Genomic DNA, 24,847 nt, shown 5'->3' with positions numbered 1-24,847 from the left:
GGGAGGGATTAGCTGTTCTCGTTTGGACGCGTTGACTTGGAGCGGGAAAGACCTTGCAGGGAAGATGTGGTCTTGTCGCGTTGGTGCATCCACAGTGACTCGTGTCTTCCTGGCGGTTTCTGTGCAGGGAGAGCAGATGCATCTCAGGATTGTTGCACACACCTACCCTCCATCAGGATTCCTTGGTTAGAGTCTTTTCACTTTTCTGTAGATGCTTTAATTTCCAAATAAGAAAAGTGATATGGTTGAGAAGAGGGCATTTTGTCACCTCCCAGCTACCCCTTGGCACAGATGCGCCTGAACCAGGCACCGATGGTGTCTGCTTAGGGACAAGTGGAAGACGCTATGAGGGCTGTGTGTGCACGTGTGTGTGTACATGTACGCGTGTGCGCATACGTGTGCCTGCCTGTGGGCAGCCTCCTGGGGAGCGCTGAGCTGGCTCATGTCTGGAGCAGCCTGGGCCTGAGCCGAGGCCGTGGCCACACGTGTCCTCTCTGCTCTGTGGACCAGGCTGGGCAGGGGCACAGAAGAGGTGCCCAGCATCTTGTGTCCTGGAAAAAATAGGGGTGTGAGGGGACATGGAAAGGGTCACAGTCGTGCCGTGGAGTGGGGTCCGTGCGTGGATGCTGACGTGACGGGGGGGTCGAGCCCATTGATGAGCAGGGTGTCAGCATCGTCCCCAGTGTCCCCTCACAGACCACATACTCCCGGGGGAGAAAGCTGCTTTGTGAAAGGACCTGCCTGGGCTCCTACGTCCGTGACAGGATGCCAGAGCTACCCCTGCGAGGACATAGCCTGAGCCGAGGGCCGTCCTGCACAAGAACTGCCCTTTAACTCTCATAGGTCATGGGGTCATGAAAATCCCATGTGGACCCAGCTGAGGCCACCGCACCCTCCAGGGTGAGCCCAGGGAGGCGGGTCGGGGCTGGAGGTGCTCGTGTGGGAGAGTTCCTGCGTGTAGGAAGCACGCCGTCTGCTGTCAGATCCAGAAAAAACGTTCTTCATGTTGTTCTTGCAACTTGTCTGCAAGTTTGAGATTTTTTCCAAAATAAAATTTTTTTAATTTGAAAAATTAAGCAAAGTGTTAGACAAAACCTACAGAAAGAGCCGGAGTAGCACGGGGGCGGGTTGTCTGCGTGCAGCACTGAGAGGGGCGGAGAGGACAGGGTGGCCCAGAGCCCACGTGCCGCCCGAGCAGCTTCCAGAATCAGAACAGCGGTGCCCTTGGGTCCCGGAAGGCCCGTGGCGGGCAGTCCTGCATCCTGAGGGTCTGTGTTTCCTGGCCCTGCACCTTGAGCCCAGATTCAAGAGAACGGCCGTGCCGGGTAAATGGGGTGAGAGGAGAAACACCGTGAGTGGCCTGCAGTCGGGGGAGTCCTCCCTGGGGTGCGGCTGTCTGCACGCGGGGAGCGCAGTCCCTGCCAGGGCGAGGGCTGGTCGGGGGCTGGTCAGCAGCTGTGCTCAGCCTGGCCATGTGCTCGGGGCAGAAGGTGCAGCCGAGTTTTGTTCAGTGATGTGGTTTGAGGTTCAAGGTGAAGAGACTTCAGCCTCATCCACCACGACTCACGTGGACGCCTTCCCTGCCAACGGGAAGAGAATGCTGCTTCGCGCCTCTGTTCGCCAGCGACATGTCTTCTGTGGCTGGTGCCCCGGGAGCCCGTGCACATTGTTTGATTGTTGGACCGGACGCTGGGTGGTGGGCGGAGGTGGGTCCAGGGAGCTGAGACTCCTGTTGCCGTTGTATGTCTTTTTTGGGAGTTGCCATTTCTCGGGGGGTCTACTGTGTTCAGTGCTCCTCGCTGCAAGATGCACGGGGGTTTGGGGAGGCCAGTAGAGGGGACGCATGTGGGTGACTGTCGTGGGAGAGAGGTGCCAGCGTGTGGGGGAGCCTGTGGCCCTCCACATGTGAAGTGTCTGGTCCTGAGATCCTTAAGGCTGAGAGAGGAGCCTCTTCTTTCTTTGTTGGCCTTTTAGATTCCTCAGAAGTTTCACATTTTTATTTACTTGAAATATTTTCCTTTGTGGATTTTTAAAAATTTCTTCAAAGCTGGAGAGGTTACCGTTCTTCCATGAATCTGATAATCATTGTAACTTCTGACAGCTTTCCTATTTTTGGAGTCACAGCTGCACAGCTTGGAGGCTGTTTTCCAGAATGGACTCGCTGGATCTCATCAAGAACTTTTTCCTTCTGCTCTTGTGTGGTCAGAACCGTGCGCTCTCACCATCTGGATGTCGTGCTGGTGTCACAGCACTCTTGGCTCAGTGCTCCCTGCCCCGGCTCTCCTGCCTCTGACCTCTGACCAGCCAGCTTGGTGGGGCCGGGCTGCCCTCAGCTCCCCATGGTCTGTCCCAACGCCCGCTCTTGAGGACTCCTTCCAGGGCCCAGCCTTTTGGCCGTCCCACCACCCAGTCGTCTGGGGCTCATCATCCACGCCCACCTTCTCTCAGGACCTTCTAGAAGTGCTGGGCACCCTGACTGCCCTTCTTGGGCATGGGCTCCTTGGCTCCAGGACAAACCTCTGACTGGTGTTGGGCACTGCCTGACCCTTGGCACCAGCTTCTCTGCCTCTGAAGCATTGGCCTGTGTCCAGGCCTCTTCGAGCCTGTCGTGGTCAGCGTCAGCCTCAGTGGCTTGTTTCTGAGCCCTTGATGTCACATTCTTCCCTAATTTTACATGTTTCTGAGGAACCAGGAACTGTTCTCACTCCTGTCTTGTAGATGAGGAATGGGTGTGCAAATCCAGACCATGTCCAGAGCCCCCTGGTAGGAGGGCTGTGTGGGCACCAGCTCTGCCCAGGCTCCCACCCCTGTCCCGCGGCTTCCCGCCTCGCCTGCTTCTGTCTGGAGGCCAGGGTTCTACATAGCCACTATCCACCCAGAGGTCAGAGAGGGCCCCTGTGCGCCACCCTGTCCCCAGGCCCTTCCAGGCCCTCCCTCCCTTGGGTCTCCCCTCTCCCTCACCAGCCTCCTCATGCAGCACTCCTGCCGCTCCCATCCCTCCCATCCCTCCCTCACTTAGACCTCAGTGGCTTAGATTTTTAAAACATGTTTTGCTATAGAGTACGTTTATTGGGACAACTGGTGAAATTGGAATAAGATCTGTGATTAGATAAGAATATTGTATCAGGATTTTTTTTTTTTTATAATTGTCCTGTAGCTGGGTACAAGATTGTCCTTGGTTTTTGTTAAATACATTCTAAAGCGTATGGGAGTTAGCAGGCGTCACATGATCAGAGTGTTCTCTGCTGGCTCAGGAAAGTGTGTGCCTGTCTGTGTCTAGGGGAGAAAGTTACATCAAGTGTGGCAGGTGGCAGTGGGCTGGGGTCCAGGTGAGGGTGCACAGGAGTTCTTCGTACTCTTCTTGCAACTGTTTTGGATTTGAAATTATTTCACATTAAAGCTAGCTACTCCCCACCCCCACAAAAGAAAAAGCTATCCAGTGTATTGTTGTAAACTGCATCGCGGAGTTATGTTCTCTGAAAGGAAGAGCCGTCTGTCATCCCACCTCTCCCTTGACTCTTTCCTGTACCCAGTATTTTGTGTCCCTCATCCCAACATCAGAGTCCAGAGCCTGGTCCACACACACCTGAGTGCCAGGCACTGCTGCCCCCTTGTGTGCAGGGCGGGCGCTGCAGGGAGCGGCCAGTCTTGAGCCCAGATTCAAGAGAACGGCCGTGCCGGGTAAATGGGGTGAGAGGAGAAACACCGTGAGTGGCCTGCAGTCGGGGGAGTCCTCCCTGGGGTGCGGCTGTCTGCACGCGGGGAGCGCAGTCCCTGCCAGGGCGAGGGCTGGTCGGGGGCTGGTCAGCAGCTGTGCTCAGCCTGGCCATGTGCTCGGGGCAGAAGGTGCAGCCGAGTTTTGTTCAGTGATGTGGTTTGAGGTTCAAGGTGAAGAGACTTCAGCCTCATCCACCACGACTCACGTGGACGCCTTCCCTGCCAACGGGAAGAGAATGCTGCTTCGCGCCTCTGTTCGCCAGCGACATGTCTTCTGTGGCTGGTGCCCCGGGAGCCCGTGCACATTGTTTGATTGTTGGACCGGACGCTGGGTGGTGGGCGGAGGTGGGTCCAGGGAGCTGAGACTCCTGTTGCCGTTGTATGTCTTTTTTGGGAGTTGCCATTTCTCGGGGGGTCTACTGTGTTCAGTGCTCCTCGCTGCAAGATGCACGGGGGTTTGGGGAGGCCAGTAGAGGGGACGCATGTGGGTGACTGTCGTGGGAGAGAGGTGCCAGCGTGTGGGGGAGCCTGTGGCCCTCCACATGTGAAGTGTCTGGTCCTGAGATCCTTAAGGCTGAGAGAGGAGCCTCTTCTTTCTTTGTTGGCCTTTTAGATTCCTCAGAAGTTTCACATTTTTATTTACTTGAAATATTTTCCTTTGTGGATTTTTAAAAATTTCTTCAAAGCTGGAGAGGTTACCGTTCTTCCATGAATCTGATAATCATTGTAACTTCTGACAGCTTTCCTATTTTTGGAGTCACAGCTGCACAGCTTGGAGGCTGTTTTCCAGAATGGACTCGCTGGATCTCATCAAGAACTTTTTCCTTCTGCTCTTGTGTGGTCAGAACCGTGCGCTCTCACCATCTGGATGTCGTGCTGGTGTCACAGCACTCTTGGCTCAGTGCTCCCTGCCCCGGCTCTCCTGCCTCTGACCTCTGACCAGCCAGCTTGGTGGGGCCGGGCTGCCCTCAGCTCCCCATGGTCTGTCCCAACGCCCGCTCTTGAGGACTCCTTCCAGGGCCCAGCCTTTTGGCCGTCCCACCACCCAGTCGTCTGGGGCTCATCATCCACGCCCACCTTCTCTCAGGACCTTCTAGAAGTGCTGGGCACCCTGACTGCCCTTCTTGGGCATGGGCTCCTTGGCTCCAGGACAAACCTCTGACTGGTGTTGGGCACTGCCTGACCCTTGGCACCAGCTTCTCTGCCTCTGAAGCATTGGCCTGTGTCCAGGCCTCTTCGAGCCTGTCGTGGTCAGCGTCAGCCTCAGTGGCTTGTTTCTGAGCCCTTGATGTCACATTCTTCCCTAATTTTACATGTTTCTGAGGAACCAGGAACTGTTCTCACTCCTGTCTTGTAGATGAGGAATGGGTGTGCAAATCCAGACCATGTCCAGAGCCCCCTGGTAGGAGGGCTGTGTGGGCACCAGCTCTGCCCAGGCTCCCACCCCTGTCCCGCGGCTTCCCGCCTCGCCTGCTTCTGTCTGGAGGCCAGGGTTCTACATAGCCACTATCCACCCAGAGGTCAGAGAGGGCCCCTGTGCGCCACCCTGTCCCCAGGCCCTTCCAGGCCCTCCCTCCCTTGGGTCTCCCCTCTCCCTCACCAGCCTCCTCCTGCAGCCCTCCTGCCGCTCCCATCCCTCCCATCCCTCCCTCACTTAGACCTCAGTGGCTTAGATTTTTAAAACATGTTTTGCTATAGAGTACGTTTATTGGGACAACTGGTGAAATTGGAATAAGATCTGTGATTAGATAAGAATATTGTATCAGGATTTTTTTTTTTTTATAATTGTCCTGTAGCTGGGTACAAGATTGTCCTTGGTTTTTGTTAAATACATTCTAAAGCGTATGGGAGTTAGCAGGCGTCACATGATCAGAGTGTTCTCTGCTGGCTCAGGAAAGTGTGTGCCTGTCTGTGTCTAGGGGAGAAAGTTACATCAAGTGTGGCAGGTGGCAGTGGGCTGGGGTCCAGGTGAGGGTGCACAGGAGTTCTTCGTACTCTTCTTGCAACTGTTTTGGATTTGAAATTATTTCACATTAAAGCTAGCTACTCCCCACCCCCACAAAAGAAAAAGCTATCCAGTGTATTGTTGTAAACTGCATCGCGGAGTTATGTTCTCTGAAAGGAAGAGCCGTCTGTCATCCCACCTCTCCCTTGACTCTTTCCTGTACCCAGTATTTTGTGTCCCTCATCCCAACATCAGAGTCCAGAGCCTGGTCCACACACACCTGAGTGCCAGGCACTGCTGCCCCCTTGTGTGCAGGGCGGGCGCTGCAGGGAGCGGCCAGCCCTTCTGGCCCATGGGCTCGTCCTGTCCTCAGTGGTTTTCACAGCTGCAGCTCTCCTGCCACGCCTCTGCCACGGCCCCAGCTGCCCTGGGTCCCAGCCTGGGCAGTCACGAGAAGCGCTTCTCTGGGACAGGCCAGAAGCTCTCGGGGTAGGCGCCCCTGGGCTGAGGGCGCCGGGGTGGCCTTTGTCCTGGGGACACAGCTCCCGGCCTGCTCAGTGTCTCCATCCAGGGTCATGTGAGGTGGGAAGCGGTGGTGTCTGCTCGTTCTCACTGCTGGGTCAGCTCTGGGTTGGATAAAATGCAGGCCCCATGTTCTCTCCTCACCTGTGGCGTGGCAGGCCACCTGGGCGCGGAGCAGCTCCACACTGCACGTACGGCTCACCAGCAGCGTCTCCTTGCAGCGCACGTACCGAATGCCAAAGGAAGTCCGTGTGGAGCCCCAGAAGTTTGCCGCAGAGCTCATCCACCGCCTGGAGGCTGTGCAGCGGACGCGGGAGGCCGAGGAGAAGCTGGAGGAGCGGCTGAAGCGTGTCCGGATGGTGAGTGGGTCCCATGGCGGGGCGCCACGCCGGGTCACTGAGGTGTGTGACCACACTCGGTAGAGTTTAGGGGGCCTTCAGGCCCTGAGCTGCTCCCACCAGGGCCCCCTAGCACCTCCCCACCCCACTGGATCATGCTCCACCCCGACTTGGGGGCTTATGGACAGCTCTCCCATGACACCTGCTCGCGGACCCAGGCCTGGCCTGCATCCTGGTCAGTGCCCTCCCTGCCACGCGGAGCTGAGATGCCCTCACATGGGCAGGAGGGGCAGGAGGCTCCCACTTGTCACTTCCGAGTGCAGAGTGGCTTTTAGGTCTGGACACAGGCTCTGTTTTGTCTTGTTTTCTGACCTGCAGCCTTGTTTGATGGAACTTTGGAGGCTAAGAAGTTTCATAATATTTGTAATTTATTTGCTTTAATACCTTTCTGCCCATAACTGCCAGAGATACCTTGCTTTTGTTGCCCTGGGCGTGTCATTCTACTAGATTCGTTTCCACACATTCAGGGCCTCCGTGCAGAGGTGCTGGTGACAGGTGTGCCCCTCACACGCCCTCCCTGTGCCCAGTCCCCCCTGGACTCTGTGGGCCTCAGTTCTGTGTCCCACGGGCATTTGCTTTTTCTCTTAGAGCAGAAATCTGTTCTCTTCTCGATATTTTGCCCAATACCTGAAACTCAAAAATGTGACGTTTCCTAAAGGAGTTGTTTCTCCACCCGATCTTCCTATTTAATATACAGGACCTGAGCCCTCGCTGGACCCCATCAGAACCCTTGGGAGGGCCCTGCTGTTTCAGTTCCGCGTTCCCCGGGTGGGCCGTGTGTACAACAGTCTGGAGGCACTGCCATCAGGGTGGACATGGGGCCTGGCACGTGGTCACACCTGGAGGTCCGCCTGCACCCGGCTCCAGAGCTCCCAGTGATGCCCAGCCCTGAAACAGGGGGCCTGGCTCCCCCATCTTCCCCTGTGGGGAGACAGCAGGCAGGTTTCCCGTAGCGTGTCAGAACCTGGGACCCCTCACAGCGCCAGAAGGCAGCCCTGAGAGTGAGACACTGGTGGGCAGGGCTGTGCTGCGAGGAGCCTCAGGGAGCCTGCTTGGCCCTCGCTCTCCTCTTCCGCCCGCATGGCAACGGCACGGCCCTCACAGCAGAGAAGGTGTGGCCTGAGGGCTTCCCCTGAGCTGACCAGCTGTCCTCGCGCAGCCCCCGAGGTCACCCGACAGGCACCCACCCTGCCGGCTCCCGTGACTTGGTCTCACTGCTTGGGAGGGAGTGGCCGGCAGGGCTGGGGTCGGGGGTTGCGCTGCCTGAGCTGCTCTCATTCAGGCTGTGAGGCCTGTGGAGGAGCTGAAGGGACAGTTAGGGGCATGGTTTCCGCCTCCTGCGACCCCGCTCTGAAAAAACGAACACAGGGGGAAAGGGAAGGGGAAGCTGTGACAAAGTGAGAGAATGGCATGGACATATATACACTACCAAACATAAAATAGATAGCTAGTGGGAAGCAGCTGCATAGCACAGGGAGATCAGCTTGGTGCTTTGTGACCACCTAGAGGGGTGGGATAGGGAGGGTGGGAGGGAGGGAGACACAAGAGGGAAGAGATACGGGAACATATGTATATGTATAACTGATTCACTTTGTTATAAAGCAGAAACTAACACACCATTGTAAAGCAGTTATACTCCAATAAAGATGTTAAAAAACAACAACCACAAAAAACACAGATCAGAGTTCCCGTGGAGTGCAGGTGCTTCAGCAGGAGCTTGGCCCCGGGTCACGCGTGTGACGAGGCCGTGTCTTCCTCGGCTAGCAGCATTTCCACAGCACTACCTCTCTGTGAGGCAGCCCCGAGCACGTCGCTGTTAACAGCTCTTAAAACCAACGTGCTTAGGACGTAACGTGTGTAACATTCCATGAAAGAAGTTTAAGAAAGCGAGAATCCACCACCTTTTCATTGCGGACTTGAGCTTTCGTAATCGTTCTGTTAAGTGTTCAGTCTTGGCTCAGGGGCTACGTGTGCTTGTGGTCCTGGGAGGTCAGCGTTCTGGGCGAGACATCCTACAGGCAGCTGCAGCTCTAGGTATTGAGTGTGCTTTTCTGACGTCTGAGTCTGAGACTCTTTCTCTTTGTGGCGTCCCTGACAGGCGCTTGGTGGCTGTGCCTGGAGCCCATGAGCTCACAGGGGAGGGACTGGACCGAACGGTGTTCTCTGACTTAACAGAAAGTGTCCAAATGAATGTCTAGTGCCAGTTCAGGAACTAGTCGGCAGGCACGGGGCCTCAAGCTCAGGCAGGCTGCCACTTGCAGTGACCGTTGGCCATTGGTGCCCGGCCTCAGGGTCACGTTCTCAGGCACACGGCTGCTCCGATTGGTCTGCTCCCACAGGCATCCCTCAGTCCCCAGGGGTGTGGCACCCTGCCCAGCAGCTGGCAGTGCGGTCTTGAGTCTCTTACTCCGTGTGACTTTGTAAGCTATATGAATCATGCTATAAGTGAGAGAGTCCTTATTTAAGAGGAATAACTGCAGTATTTTTATTTTTGGCTGTGCTGCACAGATTGTGGGATCTTAGTTCCCCAACCAGGGTTCGAACCCAGGATCCTGCAGTGAATAAAAAAAAAAAACAAAAAAAAAAACGAGTACTAGCAGCTGAGTGGTTATGTAAATGTATAATATCAATATTATAGAGCTCTAAAATTGAATTTCTGCACATGCAGAGCTATTAAGAAAAACTAGATGTCAGATCCGTAGGAATTTGGAGGTTCCCTCTTGCTCTCTGCTGCCCTAGGTGAATAGTGTCAACAGTGCAGTGCCCTGGGGAAGACTTGGCAAGGAGTCTCCCAGCCCCTCATCCCTGCAAAGCACAGGGGTCGGGATGGGGACACAGGATGGGGTGCAGGAGCCCAACGGTCTGAGGCTCTGCCAGGGCAGCTCCCATCTGTGCCTACAGGGTGTGTGTTCCCCCTCCATCCATCCCTCTCTCCCTGTCTGTCCTCTTCAGTGCCATTTTCCATCCTGAGTTGCAGTGCCCACAGCTGACGGCATGTTTGAATGACATTTAGGTACTTTTGCAGTGGTGAGTCTTGTGGTGAACTCCCGGAGGTTTTTTGTGTTAAAGTGCAGGGTGGCTTAGTCGCCCGTTTTCTCAGTTATGACCAGACATACTCAGCATTCTGGTTTGGACAAGTCAATAAGACAAGAAAATAAATGTGACCAGTATCTTTTGGAATTAAAGTGATCGAATATTTATGTTTATGGATGTGGTTATGGTAATTCTCAGAGAGTCAAAGGAAATTCTGTTAGTTTAATGTCAGAATTTATTAAGACACCAGTAGCAAGGTAAGCAAAAACCAAGAGCTCTTCTGTACAAGGGCAACATTCCCTTTGAAAATATGATGGAAAATATGGCAGTAAGATTGAGGAATAGGAAAACTCAACTGAAAAATAAAAAACAAAATTTTTATTGATAAGCATAAAAGAAAGTGGAACCAGTGCCAGGATTCCCGGTGGTCTCCGCGGCACTGGCATTGTGCCCCTCCTCACCGCGTACCCGCCACACTCAGGTGGTGAGCCCAGCCTCCATCCGTCTGCACCCTCTTGCCGTGCAGACTGCCCAGAGCCCAGCTGCGCTTGCTCGGGACTCAGCAGGGACAGGGGGGGCTCTGGGGGCTGCTCTGGGTCGGGCGGCCCCTCCAGCACCTCACCTGCCCGGCCTCATCCCAGGCTCAGGGCTCCTGGCCTTTGCTTGCTTGTGATTTGTCTCCCCAAGCGTGGGGTTTCCGCAGTGTGTCCAGTGCTGAGAGGTAACATATGGCCTTGTCCCCACAGGAGGAAGAAGGTGAGGATGGTGATGTGTCCTCTGGCCCCCCAGGGGCCAGTCATAAGCTGCCTTCAGCCCCGGCCTGGCACCACTTCCCACCCCGCTACGCGGATGTGAGCTGTGTGGGGCTGCGGGATGCACACGAGGAGAACCCGGAGAGCATCCTGGACGAGCATGTGCAGCGAGTCATGAGGACACCGGGCTGCCAGTCACCAGGGCCCGGCCACCGCTCCCCGGACAGTGCACACATGCCCAAGATGGGAGTGCTAGGAGGCACAGTGCCCGGGCATGGAAAGCACGTGCCCAAGTCGGGGGCGAAGCTGGACACAGCTGGCCTGCACCTCCACAGACACGGCCACCACCACAGCCACCATGGCTCAGCTAGGCCCAAGGAGCCTGCCGAGGCCGAGGCCTCCCGCCGGGTCCAGAGCAGCTTCGTGTGGGGCCCAGAGCTGCACGGCCACGCGGCCAAGCCCCGAAGCCACGTGGAGAGCATGGGCGCCGCCCCCACCACCAGTGACAGCCTGGCCTACAGGTGAGTGTTTGCGGCAGTTCCCTCCTTCTGCATCTGTGTCAGTGAGGCTGTGTGTGTCTCCAGGAAAAAGGGGTCAAGGCGAGAGGCCGTATCTACTGTGGCCTCTGTTCAGCCTTCAAGCCAGGATTCCCCTTTAAAAGTCATTAAATCAGGGTCAGCCACAGACACAGCAGGCACCTGGGTGCACTGGCCACTGGAGCTCCAGCCTTGAAGCATGGTCAGGTCAGATGCACCTGTTTTGGAGGGCAGTGTCTGGGTGAGGAAGGGTGGCCAGGCCCTGGATGCCGCCCCCTTGGCTCCAACCCTCCCGGCCCATGCTGCCCAGACGCCTTCCTTCCTTTCCTTCCCACCATAGAGTCCGCCAAAACAACCCCACTCATGCCCGCAGAGCCAGGGCAGAGGCCCCACGTTCAGGGAGGGGCCCTTCCAGGCCACCCTTCCATAGCCATGAGGGCCTGGGCCAGCTGTCCAGCATCAGGCCAGCTGAAGTAGCAGGTGACCCTGGTCTTGCTCTTGCAGCGGGAAGGCAAGCATGACCTCCAAAAGAAACTCCAAGAAGGCTGAGTCGGGGAAGAGCACCAGCGTGGAGGCGCCAGGCCCCTCTGAGGACGCAGAGAAGAACCAGAAAATCATGCAATGGATCATCGAGGGCGAGAAGGAGATCAGCAGGCACCGGAAGGCTGGCCACGGGTGAGAAGCTGTGTGTGGGCGTGGGCCCTGTGCAGTTGTGGGCGCAGGCGTCCAGAGCCACCCTGCCAGCCTCTAGCGCCCCTCTGCCAGCATCCTGAGCAGCTGGTCTTAGTGCAAGCCACATGCCACGGAAGCAGGAATTCCTTGGAATTAGGTCCAGTCCATGGGAGCATGAGGTCAGCGCCTCCCTTTGGGGACCCTGTGATGGAGTGGGGGTTGTCAATGAGCTTCAATGTCCTGGGCAGGAGTACCCACTGGTGGGGTCAGTCTGAAGTTGCTGCAGCCCCCCCCACCCCACCGGGGAGGGGCCTCCTGCCACATGGCTGCCCTCCTGTGAGAAGGAGCTAAGGCAGGGCCTGCACAAGGAACCTTATGGGCCTGACCTGCTTGTCCTCCGGCTGCCGGGGGCAGTTCTCATCTGGTCTGCATCCCTCTGAGCTCTGTGTCGGTCTCAGTGTCACCCCTGTCCCCTTCATGGTGGGGACAGGGCTGGGTGGGGGGCCTGGGGCTGGCGGGGTCGGCCCACGGGCGGACTTCCCTGGCCCTCGCCGTTCCTGGGCCTTCCTGGGAAGGGCCGAGTGGTGTGTGTGAGGCAGGTGAGGCAGGTCATTGGCAACACGGGGTCCCTTGTTCCCGTGGCAACACGTTCCAAGGTCCACGTAACCTTGGAACAAGCCCCCTGCCAGTGTGCAGACCCTTTGCAGTCACAGAGCCTGACCTGGTAGGGGGGGCCTCTCTGGGAGCCCCTCTCTTGCTCTGGTGGGGGTGGATTTTTGGCTTCTCTGGATTTCTCTCTTTTGCGATTTTCACAAGGACTGGCTCTGTCCTTGGCTGCTCCCCCAACCCCAGGGTTGGAGGGCTTCTGTGGGTAAAGAGTGAGAGTCTAGAAACAGCCTCCTGGGTTTGGAAGGCTCCTGCCCTCTGGCTGGGCTGCAGGTTCTATCAAATGCTGGTGCTGCAGCGTCTCCACCAGGCACTTCTTGGGATCTGTGGGCCCAGGGGAGGTGAGGCCCGTAGAGGGGAGAATGGGGGGGAGGTGGGGCCAGGGAGTGAGGGGTAGGGGGACGGGGTGAGGTCTCCCTGTGGCCGGCCTTGTGGGACTTTTTAGGAGGAGTCCACATCCCCCTGGGGTACATTCCCTGGGCAGTTCTGGCATCACAAGGGCACTGGGTCAACCCACTCTCCCCAGGGCCCCCTTGGGATTCCCTCCTTTTTGCTCCTGGGGCTAAGCCCCCCTTTCTGAGGCCTCCAGCCTAGCTGAGAGAGGCAGATGTTTTCACTCGAATTCCATTCAGTGATTGAGTGACGGCAGGTCACACAGATGTAAAGCACATTCTCAGTGTCTGATGATGGGGAGCGTGATGTCATGTGGAGGGGGAAATCAGGAAAGATCACATGTTCAGAATTATGCTAATTACATCAAGTATTTTTGGTTTTCTTTTTAACTTATTTATATTGGGCTGCGTTGGTTCTTCGTTGCTGCGCAGAGGCTTTCTCTAGTTGCAGCGAGCAGGGGCTACTCTTCGTTGTGGTGCGCAGGCTTCTCGTTGCCATAGGCTTCTCTTGTTGTGGAGCATGGGCTCTAGGACACGGGGGCTTCAGTAGTTGTGGCGCGTGGGCTTAGTTGCTCCACGGCATGTGGGATCTTCCTGGACCAGGGCTCGAGCCCATGTACCCTGCATTGGCAGGCAGATTCCTAACCACTGTGCCACCAGGGAAGTCCCTGTGTCAAGTGTTTTTAATGGAGAAGGAAATACACTGAATATTCCTAGAGTGGCTGTTGCTGAATTACATTTATTTTTTTCTTTGAATTTCCTGTTTCAGGTTTTTCACAAAGAGCACTTATTTTAATATCAAAATACTTTTCAATAACACTGAAAACTTTTCTTTAAAAGAAGTTTTCATGGGGAAGCAGAAAAAAAAAAGTATTCACATAGGATGTGATTTATATTTCAATACACAAGTTTCCAGGAAGGACTGTACGTTCGAGGTGTGGGGGGTGTGGGCGCTGCTCACCTTGTTCTCTGGCCCCACAGGTCGTCCGGGGCAAAAAAGCAGCAGGCCCACGAGAGCTCCCGGCCCTTGTCCATCGAGCGCCCCGGGGCCGTGCACCCCTGGGTCAGCGCCCAGCTCCGGACCTCCGTGCAGCCCTCACATCTCTTCATCCAGGACCCCACGATGCCGCCCAACCCGGCCCCCAACCCTCTGACGCAGCTGGAGGAGGCCCGCCGGCGCCTGGAGGAGGAGGAGAAGAGGGCCAGCAAGGCGCCCTCGAGGCAGAGGTATGGGACCTCGGGAGAGCAGGGCTGCCTGCTGTGTGGCCGAGGGCTGGGAGGGCAGGTGGTCATCACACTGTCCCTCTGGGGAGGGAGGGGGAGCCCTTCCTGTGTCACAACTGCCCTGCACATGTGCTCACTCGCCCTTACCTTGGGACTGCTGGAGGTCACAGTCAGATGACCATTGGCTGCTGTGCTGGCTGAGCCAGGAGGGGGCGGTCCTGGGGGCTCCCAGCTGCCTCCACGAAGGGGGCCCAAAACATGTGGTTCACAGCTACATGGAGGGGAGCCCCGATGTCACGTGCAGGCAGGACGTTGGTGCTGAGATGTTTGTGGGTGTAAACTCTTCTCCTGGAAAGACCCCAGCCCCACAGCCCTCCTCACTGTGCCCTCCTTGGCCTTCAGGGCCAGGGTGGCCCCAGGGGGGCAGGAAGGCCTCCCCTTTATGGGGGACAGGTTGTCCCTCCAGGCTGGGTCCTTGCAGCTCGGCCTTTGAGGTCACTTTCCCAGGCCTGCTGACCCATCAGGATTCCCAGGTGGATCAGGGTCTCTGAGGGGCCTGGAAATCGGGGGAGTGTGGTCATCAAACTGCAGCCACTGTTTTTCTTGGATGTTACTGGCTCCCATTGCCCTCGGTCAGCTGGGCATCTGGGGTCTGGCCTCACCGTGTTTGGGTCTGTGCTGCTCTGGGGAAGCTGGCGTCAGGGTGCAGACCCTGCCCAGCGTCCGTCTCGGGCATAGCTGGAAGCCCGCATGTGTCCCCCGGGTCACTGAAGGTGACCATGTTTACGCCTAGCTGTCTCACACCCCGTGATCTCGCTCGTCAGCATAGAGCCGGGGAGCAGGCTTGTGCAGGTGGCCTCGCCTGATGCTAGCCTGTAAGCTGGAGGCCAGCGGGGCAGCAGCGGGGCCACCGTGGGGGCCAGGGCGTGTGGACACCCTCCCTGCCGTGAGGACCCCCTGCAGGGGCTTCCTGGCCCATCATCCTTGCTGCCCGCTGTCTGTTCTTCCTGTGAGTACTCACAGGCCCTGCCCAGCGGCACGTCCTGTCTGGCTGGTGACGCTGAGCTGAGCACATGGGTGGCTCTGGCACCTCCACGGTGGTCAGTCTAGGGCATGTGGGCCTTTTGTAAATGGCTACAGACCAGAGAGCTGGGCCCTCATCGTGGGGTGACCTCCACCCAGGCCGGTGAAGGTAGAAGTTGTGTCAGGGCCACAGAGCATCGCCCCCGGGGTGGAAGGCCACTGGGAGAGGAGCTGCCAGGCAGCGAGTCTCCTTCAGACGGAGCAGCGGCCGCGCTCCAGAGCCCAGGTCTGTGTCGAGTGCTGAGTAGGAAGAGCTGCACCCCAGGGAGGAGACCAGGGCAGCTCCTCTTGGAAGGCGAAGGCTCCTCTGAGTGTGCATGAAGTGACAGGACCCCAGCATGTTCCCGGTGCCCGAGGCTCTGCCCAGATGAGGGTCTGGGAACCCTGGATGGATGGAAGCAGCATCGGCCTCTCGACTCATCCTGATGGAGCCCTGATCCTCCCGCCCTGCTCCACAACCCAAGGAGGGCTTTGGTGTCCTGTCCGCTGCACACAGTGGGAGCCTCATCTGTGGTGACAGAGCGTCTTGGGAGCCCCTGCTCCGTCTTCCTGCTGGTCTTCTGTGGTCACCGCCAACTGCTGCTGGAGGCCCTGCCCAGGCCCATGCGGCTCACTGACGCCGTTGTTCCCTAGGTATGTGCAGGAGGTCATCCAGCGGGGGCGCTCCTGTGTCAGGCCAGCGTGCACGCCCGTGCTGAGCGTGGTGCCAGCGGTGTCCGACCTGGAGCTCTCCGAGACAGAGTACGTGCGCTCCCCCCGGGTCTTCCCGGTACTGCCCAGCCATACTGCACCTCCGGCCAGGTGCTGCAGTGGCGCAGCTGTACCCGCGATGGGAGCTCAGGCACTGCACCTGAAGAGCTGGGTCTGCAAGTGTATCTCTGTCAAAGGAACCGTCTGACCGTCCACGTGGTGACAAGTGACCAACGGGCCAGAGAGGAGGTCCACTCGCCTCCCGCACTCTGGCCTCACGTCCCCACCAGGCCTTGGGACTCACTGGTCAGCGACCTGCCTGGCTTGATGGGTTCAGGGCTGCAGCCCTGACTCCCCTGGCACTGCTGACCGGAAGCGTCAGCCCCGGGCACTTGTGCACAGCAAGCGGGCTCTGTTCTCACGTGGACCACAGGCACCTGCAGGTCGGCTCCCTGGGCATGCGTGGGCCAGGCTGGGCACTGGGGAGCCAAGGGCCGTATGTAGACAGTGCTGGCCACCCTGTCCCTGCACTTCTGCTCAAGACAGAGAAGAAGGAAGGGGCCCCCACCTCAGCCTTGCAGGGCTGACCCCAGACAGTACTTCATCACACCCGGCTGAGTGTGCTGAGGGGCTCACGGCCTCCCCATAGGTCACTCCTCCAGTGGCCTCTGGAGAAGCAGGGACTTGGCGTCCCTTCTGCAGAGAATGGACCCCACAGGAACCCCAGCTGGGCTCCCAGGACAGCCTGGGCTTGAGGTCGCAGGACTGAGGGAAGGGAAGCGGGCGCTGGGAGCCTGGCTCAGGCAGTGGATGGCCACACAGCTGAGGTGACAGCCTGCTCTGTGCCCAGGAACACTGGGGCGGGGGGGTCCCCAGAGAGAATAGAGCCTGCTGTGAGCTCAGGTGGCCTTCCTGACATGACACTGACATGCCCAGCTGGCCAGGGCAAGGGCTGTGCCAGGCTCCACCGGCACAGCTCTGGAGCGGTCACAGGACAGGATGCTAGAGGAGACGGGTGCTGCCTCAGCCTGGGCAGGAGGCGCTGCTGGCCTCAGCGGTCTCTGGAAGTGTGGCTGGCTGCTGCTTATGGTCTCGTGACAAGCTCTCTGCCATGAGGCAGATCCGTGTCAGGATCCGTCACAGTTCTATTCGTCCAGTCCCTGGCCTTAGGTGTTTCTGAAGCTTGGGCCTATAGGCCTTACTAGGACACGAGCAGTTTAGCCCAGCCTCGAGGCGGTGGCTGTGGCGGGTTCTGTGGCCTGGCTGGCTGTCTCATGCAGCCCAGCAGAGGCATCTGCTGTGGGTTCTGGCTCTGAGAAGCCTGCTCGCCCAACTTCACATGGTCTGGTTAGTGGGTGCTGCCCGCCAGGCAGTTCAAGCCACAGTGAGACCAGGGCCTCGCAGTGGGTGGTGGGCAGGCCAAGGCGCCGGTCGGACAGTTGGCGGGCAGGCGACGAGCTGCTGTCCGCGTGGGTCAAGGCATGTGGCTGGTGCAGGACTGGAAACCTGGGCTGAGGCACCATGTGGGGTGAGCCCCCCGGGGCTGGACGTGGCTATGTGTGGGTGGGGTGGGCGTCAGGGCCTGTGGATGTGTGGCACTTCTGAGCGTGGCACAGCCCACCCTGCAGGCCCTGCTCTGTCATTTACTGGGGTGCCTGGGGCCCAGCAGTCACCGCTGCTTCTCCGCCCCCCAGGACAAAATCGCAGAGGAAGGCAGGCGGTGGGAGTGCCCAGTCGTGTGACAGCATCGTCGTGGCCTACTATTTCTGTGGGGAGCCCATCCCCTACCGGACCCTGGTGAGGGGCCGTGCGGTCACCCTGGGCCAGTTCAAGGAGCTGCTGACCAAGAAAGGCAACTACAGGTGAGAGGCATTGGTGGGGTCAGCTCAGGAGACAGTGCTGTGTGCTCGTGCCTCGTTGAGTCCTTGCCTCCACCTGTCTGGCCACGGGCTGTCGGCGTGAGCCCCACGACGGATGGGGCATGGGTGATCTCAGGTGGCTGAGGGCTCCAGGCCGAGCAAGGGGTCTAGAGGGTCTGTTGGTCCCCGTGCTGGTGTGACCTGAGTCGGCCTCGTCTCAGCCTCCTAACCGTCCTCCGCGGGTCTGCCCTGGGCTGCCCAGCCCTGCCGGCCTGAGACCAGCCCCTGCAGGCTCCTCACTGGGCTCTGTAGGTCGGGTGGGGCCCATGGGGTCTCGGCTGGGGTCAGCCCACCGTGGGCCTGCCTGGGGGGTTTGCTGTGGCCACTGGAGGGGCCTTGGGCCGAGTGCAGGCGCTGTAGCCCAGTGGAGAGGACAGAAACCCCACGCCCACCCACTCCTCCCCCACAGCACCTAGAGGCCGGGGCAGGGACCCTGCATGTGGTCACCGCACGTGTCAAGCACCGGCACTCAGGGACCGGGCAGAACCGGCTCGCGTGCCCTGCAGGAGGTGTCAGGGGCGGCCGCCAAACTGCCGGACGCTGCCGCCCTCACCGCCCCTCCCACCCGCAGATACTACTTCAAGAAGGTGAGCGACGAGTTCGAATGCGGCGTGGTGTTCGAGGAGGTGCGTGAGGACGGGGCCGTGCTGCCCGTCTTCGAGGAGAAGGTCATCGGCAAGGTGGAGAAGGTGGACTGACGGGCGGGCCTGGCCTCCGCGCTGCGCACCACGAGGGCCTGTGCCGGGTTGCGAGAGTGTGGCAGACACACGGCTGCTGGCGGAAGGCCGGGTGCTGCCCGCCTCACAGCTGCCACCCCTTTGGTCCATCTGTGTCCAGGAGGGCGGGGGGGGTCCCTCTGGGGTCCCACAGCCTTCCACCCACTCCTCTGCAGGACACTCAAGAGCCCACCCAGCAGGGAGCCCACCATGGGGCCGCCTTGAGACCCTCCCCCGCGGCCCCCTGCTGCTAACCACGGACGCCCCCGGCGCTCACCCCACAGGCTCTGCTTCTCCTTCTGGGACTCGCCCGCCATGGCCTGCCCTGGTCAGGTCTGTCCCAGAGCCGGGGTGCAGGGGGCCCCGTGGGGCCTCTGTCCATTGTACATGTCACCGAGTGCCTTCAACACAGCTTGTCTCTTGCCTCACTGTGTGGACCCGGCGACGGAGCACCGAGGCCCAAGCATGGGCTCAGCGGGTCCCGGGCCCCTTCCTCCTAAGGGCCCATGTAAATATGTACATTTCTCAGGCCTGGGCCAGCGGGGAGGGGCTGCCCCAAGCCCGTTTTTCATGCGCTGACTTGTACAATTATCTTTTCAAAGGTACTTGGATAATAATGAAATAAAACCATTTTTGAATCTTCCCTGACTGTGGACTGCACCTGTCCAACGTGGCTGGTGGGAATGCCCCTCGGCTGGCTCCTGGGATGTGTGCCCTGTCTCCCAGCCACCAAAGGAAGGCAGGCCAGCCTCCGTGGCAGGGAGGGGGGGCCATTTAGCAACGCTAGCAGAGCTTGGGAGAGAGAGTGGGCCTGAAGCTGGCAGCAATGCCATGCTCCCCCTTCCTGCCCCAGTGGAGCCTCAGACCTGAGCCAGGGACCCATCTTCCATCCAAGATGTGAAGGACCCAGGAGGCTGAGATTGGGCCCAAACCAAGGGCCAGGGGGCCTGCCTTGCTCAGGAACCACACACACAGTCCAGGACAAGAGCTCTTTATTTACAGCCCACAGCTTCCATGGGCACCAAGGGACACGGCTCCGCAGGTGGGCGCTGGCAGCGGTGCAACTACAGCTCGTCTTTGGGCTCCGTGATGTTTTCTGGCATCTCCTGGAAAGGGTCATAGAGACCCAGCTGGAAGCTGCACCCTCAGCCCAGCCCAGCCCATGTCACAGCCACGCATCCAGAGGACTCGTCCAGAGACCTGGAGCCTTGGGACAGAGACACCCACCGGGAAGGGGGCTCCGGGCACCTCCGTGGGCTCCTCTGCAGGCAGCTCACCCCCGCTGTCCAGAAACTTGGAGAAGGTCTCCAGGTCTCTGGTGCCTTTGTATTCAATCACCTGAGGAAGGACGGGCAGGTCTGGGGGACACACCGTCCAGGGTCTAAGGCCAGCCCTCCGAGGCCACGCCGCATCTCCAGCCGAGGTCTGAAGAGCCTAGACTGAGCCCAGACCCAAGGATGGGGTCCTGCCTCACCTTCCGACCGGGCCCCGCCGGGAAGTACTTGAGGGTGGGGAAGCTGTGCACAGGGAGGGCCTCCAGCTCATTGGCCGTGGCATCCAGCTCGGCGATGACGATGTCCTCGTGGTCCCTGTACTTCTCAGCCAGTGCCTCCCAGGCCGGGGCCATCTCTTTGCAGTGGGTGCACCATGGGGCATCTAGGACAGGGGGGCATCAGCACAGCCAGCAGGGTCCCTGCTGCCCACTAGCCCACTGCCCTCTGCACTCACAGAATTTGATAAACACGTTCTTGGTTTCATCAAAAGCCACCTGCTCGAAATTCTTGCCCACGAGGGTCTTGACTGGCCGCTGGTCCCAGTTGGGGGGGACCTCCTGGCTCAAGCGATAAGGCTGGGAGAACCGGCCAGGTGCTTTATTGGGGGGTCTCTCCCAAGAGCCGCTGCTCCCACTCCCGCCCCCCAACTGGGCAGTCCAGCAGCAGACCTTGACCTCCCCACCCAGGACTGCGTGGCAGAAGGCTGCAACCGAGGTGGTGGTGACTGGCCCCCTGTCCGCAGGCATGTACTTCTTGGTGGTCTCAATGTTGATGAAGCGTAGGGTGGGGGCCTCCTCGGCCTTGAGGCCGAAGTACTGGAGCACGTGGTCATTGCTGGCACCCACGTCCACCACCACAAACAGCACCTGCCAGCGGGGAGTCCGCGTGGGCGCCCCGCCTCCCCACTGCCACCTCACCCCTTATCCGTGGGCTGAGCCAGTACCTGCCCGCGGAAGCTGGGAGCTGCCTCCCGGAAGCCCGCCAGCAGCTCCCGGTGGGGGGCCAGCGTCTGGTTGACAAACAGCAGCAAGTGGTTAAGGATCCTGGCTGCAAAGATCTTACGGGACGTCTGCGGGGGCAAGTGGTGCTCGTGGGCTGCTCCTGCGCTCGCCTCCCATCCTCCGCTCCCACCCGCACCTGCCCTCCAGCCCCACTCACCTGGCTGTTGAACTCCGTGACCAGGTGCATGCTGTGTGTGAGGAGGAAGCGTGACAGATCCCCTTGGTCCAGGCCCAGCTCCTCATCCACTGGGAAGTCTGCCCGCCCCTCGTCATACTGGACAGTGCCAGGTGGGTCAGCAGGAGCCATCGCCCTGACTCCGACCCCCACTTCCGCCCTGACTCTGGGCCTGACCCACCTTTTTGAAGAGGACCACGGTGTCCTTGGTGAGGCCGAACTTCTGAAAGAGCTGAGGCTGGTTGGTGAGGCCAAAGCTCACGTCCAGGGCATCCTGGGCCAGGGCCAGGAAGGTAGCCACATCCTTGTCCTGCAGGTCCTGAGGGGCCCGAGTCTATGAGGCTGACTGGCCTCACAGACCCTGCTCCCAGGCCCGGCCCTTATGCCACCAGCTCACCTGGAAGAAGCCAATGACCACCACATCCCGGGCATCTATCAGCGCTTGGGCGCCCTCCTCATCCTCCAGCCTCGTGGCACTGGGCCCCACCCGCCGCCTCAGCCACTCAGCGATGCCCTCGGCCTCCCAGGGGCCTACAGAGATTCCCCTCAGCCTGGGCCAGCCCTGCCACCCGTCCACCCACCCACGCCCACTCCCCGCACCAGTGTACTCCTCCGGGTGCCTGTGGTTCCCGTCAAGGAAGAACTTGAGCGTGGGGTACTTTGTCACCGCAAACTCCTCGGCCAACTCTGGCTCCGCAGGCCCGTCCACCTTGGCCAGCCTGACTTTGGCCGACTCTGCTGCCAGCAGGGCAGCCGCCTTGCTGTACTCAGGGGCCAGTGCCTTGCAGTGCCCACACCACGGGGCGTCTGGGGGACAGGGCCATGAGTGCCCTAGGCCTCCATGGCCCCAGCCGCAGCCCCTGCTCCCGCCCGGCCAGGGCTGGCTGACCTTGGGGCCAGTCAGGCCCAGCAGGGAGCAAGCATGTCCTGTCCACACCTCCCTCATCAGGGGCCCACCTGAGCCTTGGCCACATGGAGCCCAAGCGCCGGAGACCAGCCTCCTCAAGGCCCCCAGCTTGGGGAGGCAGTGGCCAGTACTGTCCTGACTGAATTTAGGAGGAATTTTCCGTTGCCTCCTCCTGAGGCCGGCGCCCAGCCATCTGCCTGTTGAGGCCTGCTGGCTAAGAATGGCTCTCACGTGTGAAAAGCTTGTAAAAACCCGAAGAATGTGCAAGCCTGAATGCTGGCTGGCCCTTTACGGAAGAGTTTGTAGAAGGACAATGATCGTGGGTCTCCCCTGCACCTGTGCCCTTCACCACTGTGAGGCTGGACCCCCAGGCCCAGCTCAGCCCCAGGGCTGTGCCTCGGGTATCTTCTGACAGATCTCCAGGAGCACGGTGGGGGCGAGTGGCCCTGGCATGGGGGGGTAGAACCCCCCAGGTGGCCCTTGCGGGTCTCCCAGCCCCACCGGCCCCAAGCACTCACAGAACTCCACCAGCAGGGCAGGGTGCTCCCGCAAGGCCAGGCCAAGGGTCTGCCGGCTCAGCACCAAGATCCCATCCTCCTCCGGGGGCTTCTCCTCGGGGGGCTCCTCCTCAGGGGGCTCCTCCAAGGGACCCTCGGGCCCTGGCCCCTGTCCCCACAGGCCTGAGGCCCCGAGCAGCAGCAGCAGCACTGGCAGGAGCTGGCCGTCCATGGCAGTGCCGGGGCCCACGGGGCAGGGGCAGATAAGGGGGTGGGGGGCCAAGCAGCTGCCGCCACGTGGCACGCAAGCCTGGTTGCAGGGAAGATAAGGCTGGGAGGCACGCAAGCCTGGTTGCAGGGAAGATAAGGCTGGGAGGCCCCCCCCACCCCGGGGGCGGGGAGGCAGACAGGCGACACCGAGGGCACCAAGACAGAGCAACGTTTAATAGGACTGTTCAGGGCACAGTGCCAGGCCCGGGGAGGGGGCGTCCTGGGACAGGACAGAGGGCAGGGGGGTCTGGCCACTGAGGGGGCCGGGGAATGGTCAGGGGTCCCTTGCAGCGACTGACAGAGGTGGGGGAGACCAGGACCGCAAGTGGGAACACAGCCCTGGGGCAGGGGGCGCTCAGCTCTCCCAGTCCTGGCAGATGTGGAGGCCCCACTCCCAGGACAGGTGGGGGGTCCTGTCGTCATCGGTGAAGAAGGATGTGACCACGTAGGCACCCCGCACCAGCACGCCCCGGGGCGCCTCCTCCAACGGAGTCACAAACTCGTACTCCTGGGCGCTCGGGCCATAGCTGCCCACCATGTAGACGGCTTTGTCCACTGGGGGAGGGTGAGGGTGTCAGGGGCTGCCCTCTGCCCCACTGGCCCCCACCCCGAGCCTTCCCCCTGGGCTGCCCCCTCCACGCAGCCCTCACCTCGCAGGCCCTGGCGGTAGGTGTGATGCAGACACTTGAGGCCACTGACGATCTCCTTATTGACCTGAAGGACAGACGGTGTTAGGGGGAACCTGGGGGGGGCTGGGCCTGTGGCTGGCTGGTGTCCCTAGTGACAGCTCCCTCACCTTGAAGGTAATCTTCACTTTGTAATCAACACCCTCCTTCAGGACAAACACCCGGTTTTTCAGCGCAGCCAACTCCCCTGTTAGGGAAAGCGCAGCTAAGTGTGAACTCCTGTGATGGCTGAGACCCTGCCCCAGGAGCCCCCATGGGGGACCTGTACCTGTGAGGTCTAGGTCTGAGTACTTGGGATTGGGCATGGGGGGGGGGTCTTAAGAGGTACATGGCAATGAGCCCAGGTCTCTACCCCAAAGATCAGTTTGTATTTTGCGGAGGGGGTTACCTGTGAGGTCCCTGCCTGGGGCTCAGGGTCGCACCAGGCACCCTGGGAGTTACCTGTGAGGTCCATGGTGATGGGCCCTGGGGCCTGCTCAGACATCAGTGTCAGGCTGGTCACCTGCACGTTGGGCAGGCTTGGGTCTGAAGAGAAACCAGAAGTGTACAGGTGCCCTAACCCTAACCCACCCTCCCCACCCCAGCCCAGGGCATGGGCATACCCACGGCAGGCGGCTCAGGCCCCAGCAACGCCCGCTTGTAATTGACCAGGCTCTCGTCGTCCGGGTCCAGCTGCTGGATCTCCAGGAGGCTTTTCCTCCCCGGGGCCCGGTACTCCGGCACGGCCTCATCCAGCACCTCATCTGGCGGCAGCTGCCCCTTCTCCTTGTCCGTCAGGAGGACTGGGGGTCGGGGAGGGTGTGTGAGGGTGTGTGCCAGCTGACCTGGCATTTGCTGGAGCCTGCCGTCTGGCCAGCTGGACCTCCCACTGCCCAAAGGAAGGAACTTAACAGGAGTCCGGTGAGAGCTCTGGGAGAGGGGTGGGCCGAGAAGATGCAGAGCAGCGCCCAAACCCAGCCTCTTGGGGAAGGGCCTGGGGAGTGGAGAAGGCTCCCAAGAGATGGAGGCAGGTGATCCCTGGAGGCTCCAGCTGCATCCTCCTGCCCCACCCATTCATCCCATGCCCCTCCCTGACTGTAGGGGGAAGGAAGACCCCAAATGGGGGACAGCTGCAAGGGATAGGGTCCACCACTACAGAGTGGTGACCGCTGAGGTCTTCTCTAGAGCAGAGGCTCTGCCTTTTCGCTGCTCTCTAGGGTCCCCTAGGCCTCTTCCCATATTCCCATAAGGCTCTCGGACACCTCTCAGGGTCCCCACCACCCTGCTCAGGGACTGCGTTCCCTGAATGCCTCCCCACAGTCTTGGGAGTTCCTCCCCATAATGCTCCTGAAGGGTAGGGGTGGTTCTCTCTAAACCCGTCAACTTATGCTCCGAGGCCACCTCCCCAGGTGCCTCCAGACCCAGTCAACTAAGCCCCTTCCCCTGGCGCCTTAACGCAGGGGTCTTTCTGAGCCCTTCCCACAGTCCTAGGAGAAGCTCCCATGGTGCCTTGGGGCAGGGTCTTTCTGAGTCCCTGCCCACTGCGCTCCAGTCTTTCCCGGGATCCACACCCTCCCTGAAGGAGCCCCAGCCCCACCCAAGGGAGATGGGACCTCAGGGGCAGGTTCCCACGGGGAGAGGGCCCCCCTGCCACCCTGGCTTCACAAACAGACCCGCCCACTCTTGACCCCTTGCCCCATGAGTGTCTGGCCTGGACGAAGCCCCCCACCCCCGCCAGAGCCCTGACGGGGGACCCCGCCGCGAGGTCCCCACGAGCGCCCCCAAAGTTTCCG

The 24,847-nt window shown here is 59.9% G+C and overlaps 3 protein-coding genes across 6 annotated transcripts in view; 1 reads left to right on the top strand and 2 right to left on the bottom strand.

The window, feature by feature from the left end:
* Positions 1–18,908, top strand: part of AXIN1 (axin 1) — a 60,011-nt gene extending 41,103 nt beyond the window's left edge. Inside the window, exons 5-11 of one of the 3 annotated variants that reach the window (XM_024759386.1) lie at positions 6,406–6,543; positions 10,362–10,888; positions 11,408–11,578; positions 13,615–13,860; positions 15,574–15,681; positions 17,325–17,492; positions 18,121–18,908. In XM_024759386.1, the coding sequence (XP_024615154.1) occupies positions 6,406–6,543; positions 10,362–10,888; positions 11,408–11,578; positions 13,615–13,860; positions 15,574–15,681; positions 17,325–17,492; positions 18,121–18,247 (1,485 nt within the window). In that variant the 3' untranslated portion in view covers positions 18,248–18,908. The other 2 variants (XM_024759388.1, XM_024759387.1) reach the window with 2 other exon arrangements.
* Positions 18,909–19,241: 333 nt separating this feature from the next.
* On the bottom strand, positions 19,242–22,351 carry PDIA2 (protein disulfide isomerase family A member 2). 2 transcript variants are annotated; one of them, XM_024759570.1, is made up of 11 exons: positions 22,141–22,351; positions 21,316–21,522; positions 21,113–21,246; positions 20,897–21,034; positions 20,698–20,814; positions 20,483–20,608; positions 20,208–20,405; positions 19,994–20,114; positions 19,740–19,921; positions 19,493–19,603; positions 19,242–19,371 (listed from the first exon to the last, which is right to left on the bottom strand). In XM_024759570.1, the coding sequence occupies exons 1-11, from the start codon at positions 22,349–22,351 to the stop codon at positions 19,330–19,332; spliced, it is 1,587 nt and encodes a 528-aa protein (XP_024615338.1). In that variant the 3' UTR covers positions 19,242–19,329. The 2 variants fall into 2 exon arrangements, with proteins under 2 accessions (XP_024615338.1, XP_024615339.1); XM_024759571.1 differs by having other exon boundaries at positions 20,483–20,548.
* A 193-nt stretch (positions 22,352–22,544) lies between these two features.
* The window catches only part of ARHGDIG (Rho GDP dissociation inhibitor gamma), a 4,497-nt gene continuing 2,194 nt past the window's right edge, over positions 22,545–24,847 (bottom strand). Inside the window, exons 3-7 of the mRNA XM_024759572.1 lie at positions 23,678–23,857; positions 23,517–23,600; positions 23,186–23,262; positions 23,040–23,103; positions 22,545–22,944 (exon numbers count right to left, since the gene is read on the bottom strand). Coding sequence (XP_024615340.1) covers positions 22,745–22,944; positions 23,040–23,103; positions 23,186–23,262; positions 23,517–23,600; positions 23,678–23,857 — 605 coding nt within the window. The 3' untranslated portion in view covers positions 22,545–22,744. The remainder of the gene's footprint in view (positions 22,945–23,039; positions 23,104–23,185; positions 23,263–23,516; positions 23,601–23,677; positions 23,858–24,847) is intronic.

This window comes from Neophocaena asiaeorientalis, unplaced genomic scaffold (genome assembly GCF_003031525.2).
Source record: "Neophocaena asiaeorientalis asiaeorientalis breed wild unplaced genomic scaffold, Neophocaena_asiaeorientalis_V1.1 scaffold254, whole genome shotgun sequence".
In the NCBI taxonomy this organism is placed as follows: domain Eukaryota; kingdom Metazoa; phylum Chordata; class Mammalia; order Artiodactyla; family Phocoenidae; genus Neophocaena; species Neophocaena asiaeorientalis.
This window is presented reverse-complemented; position numbering and strand designations above follow the sequence as displayed.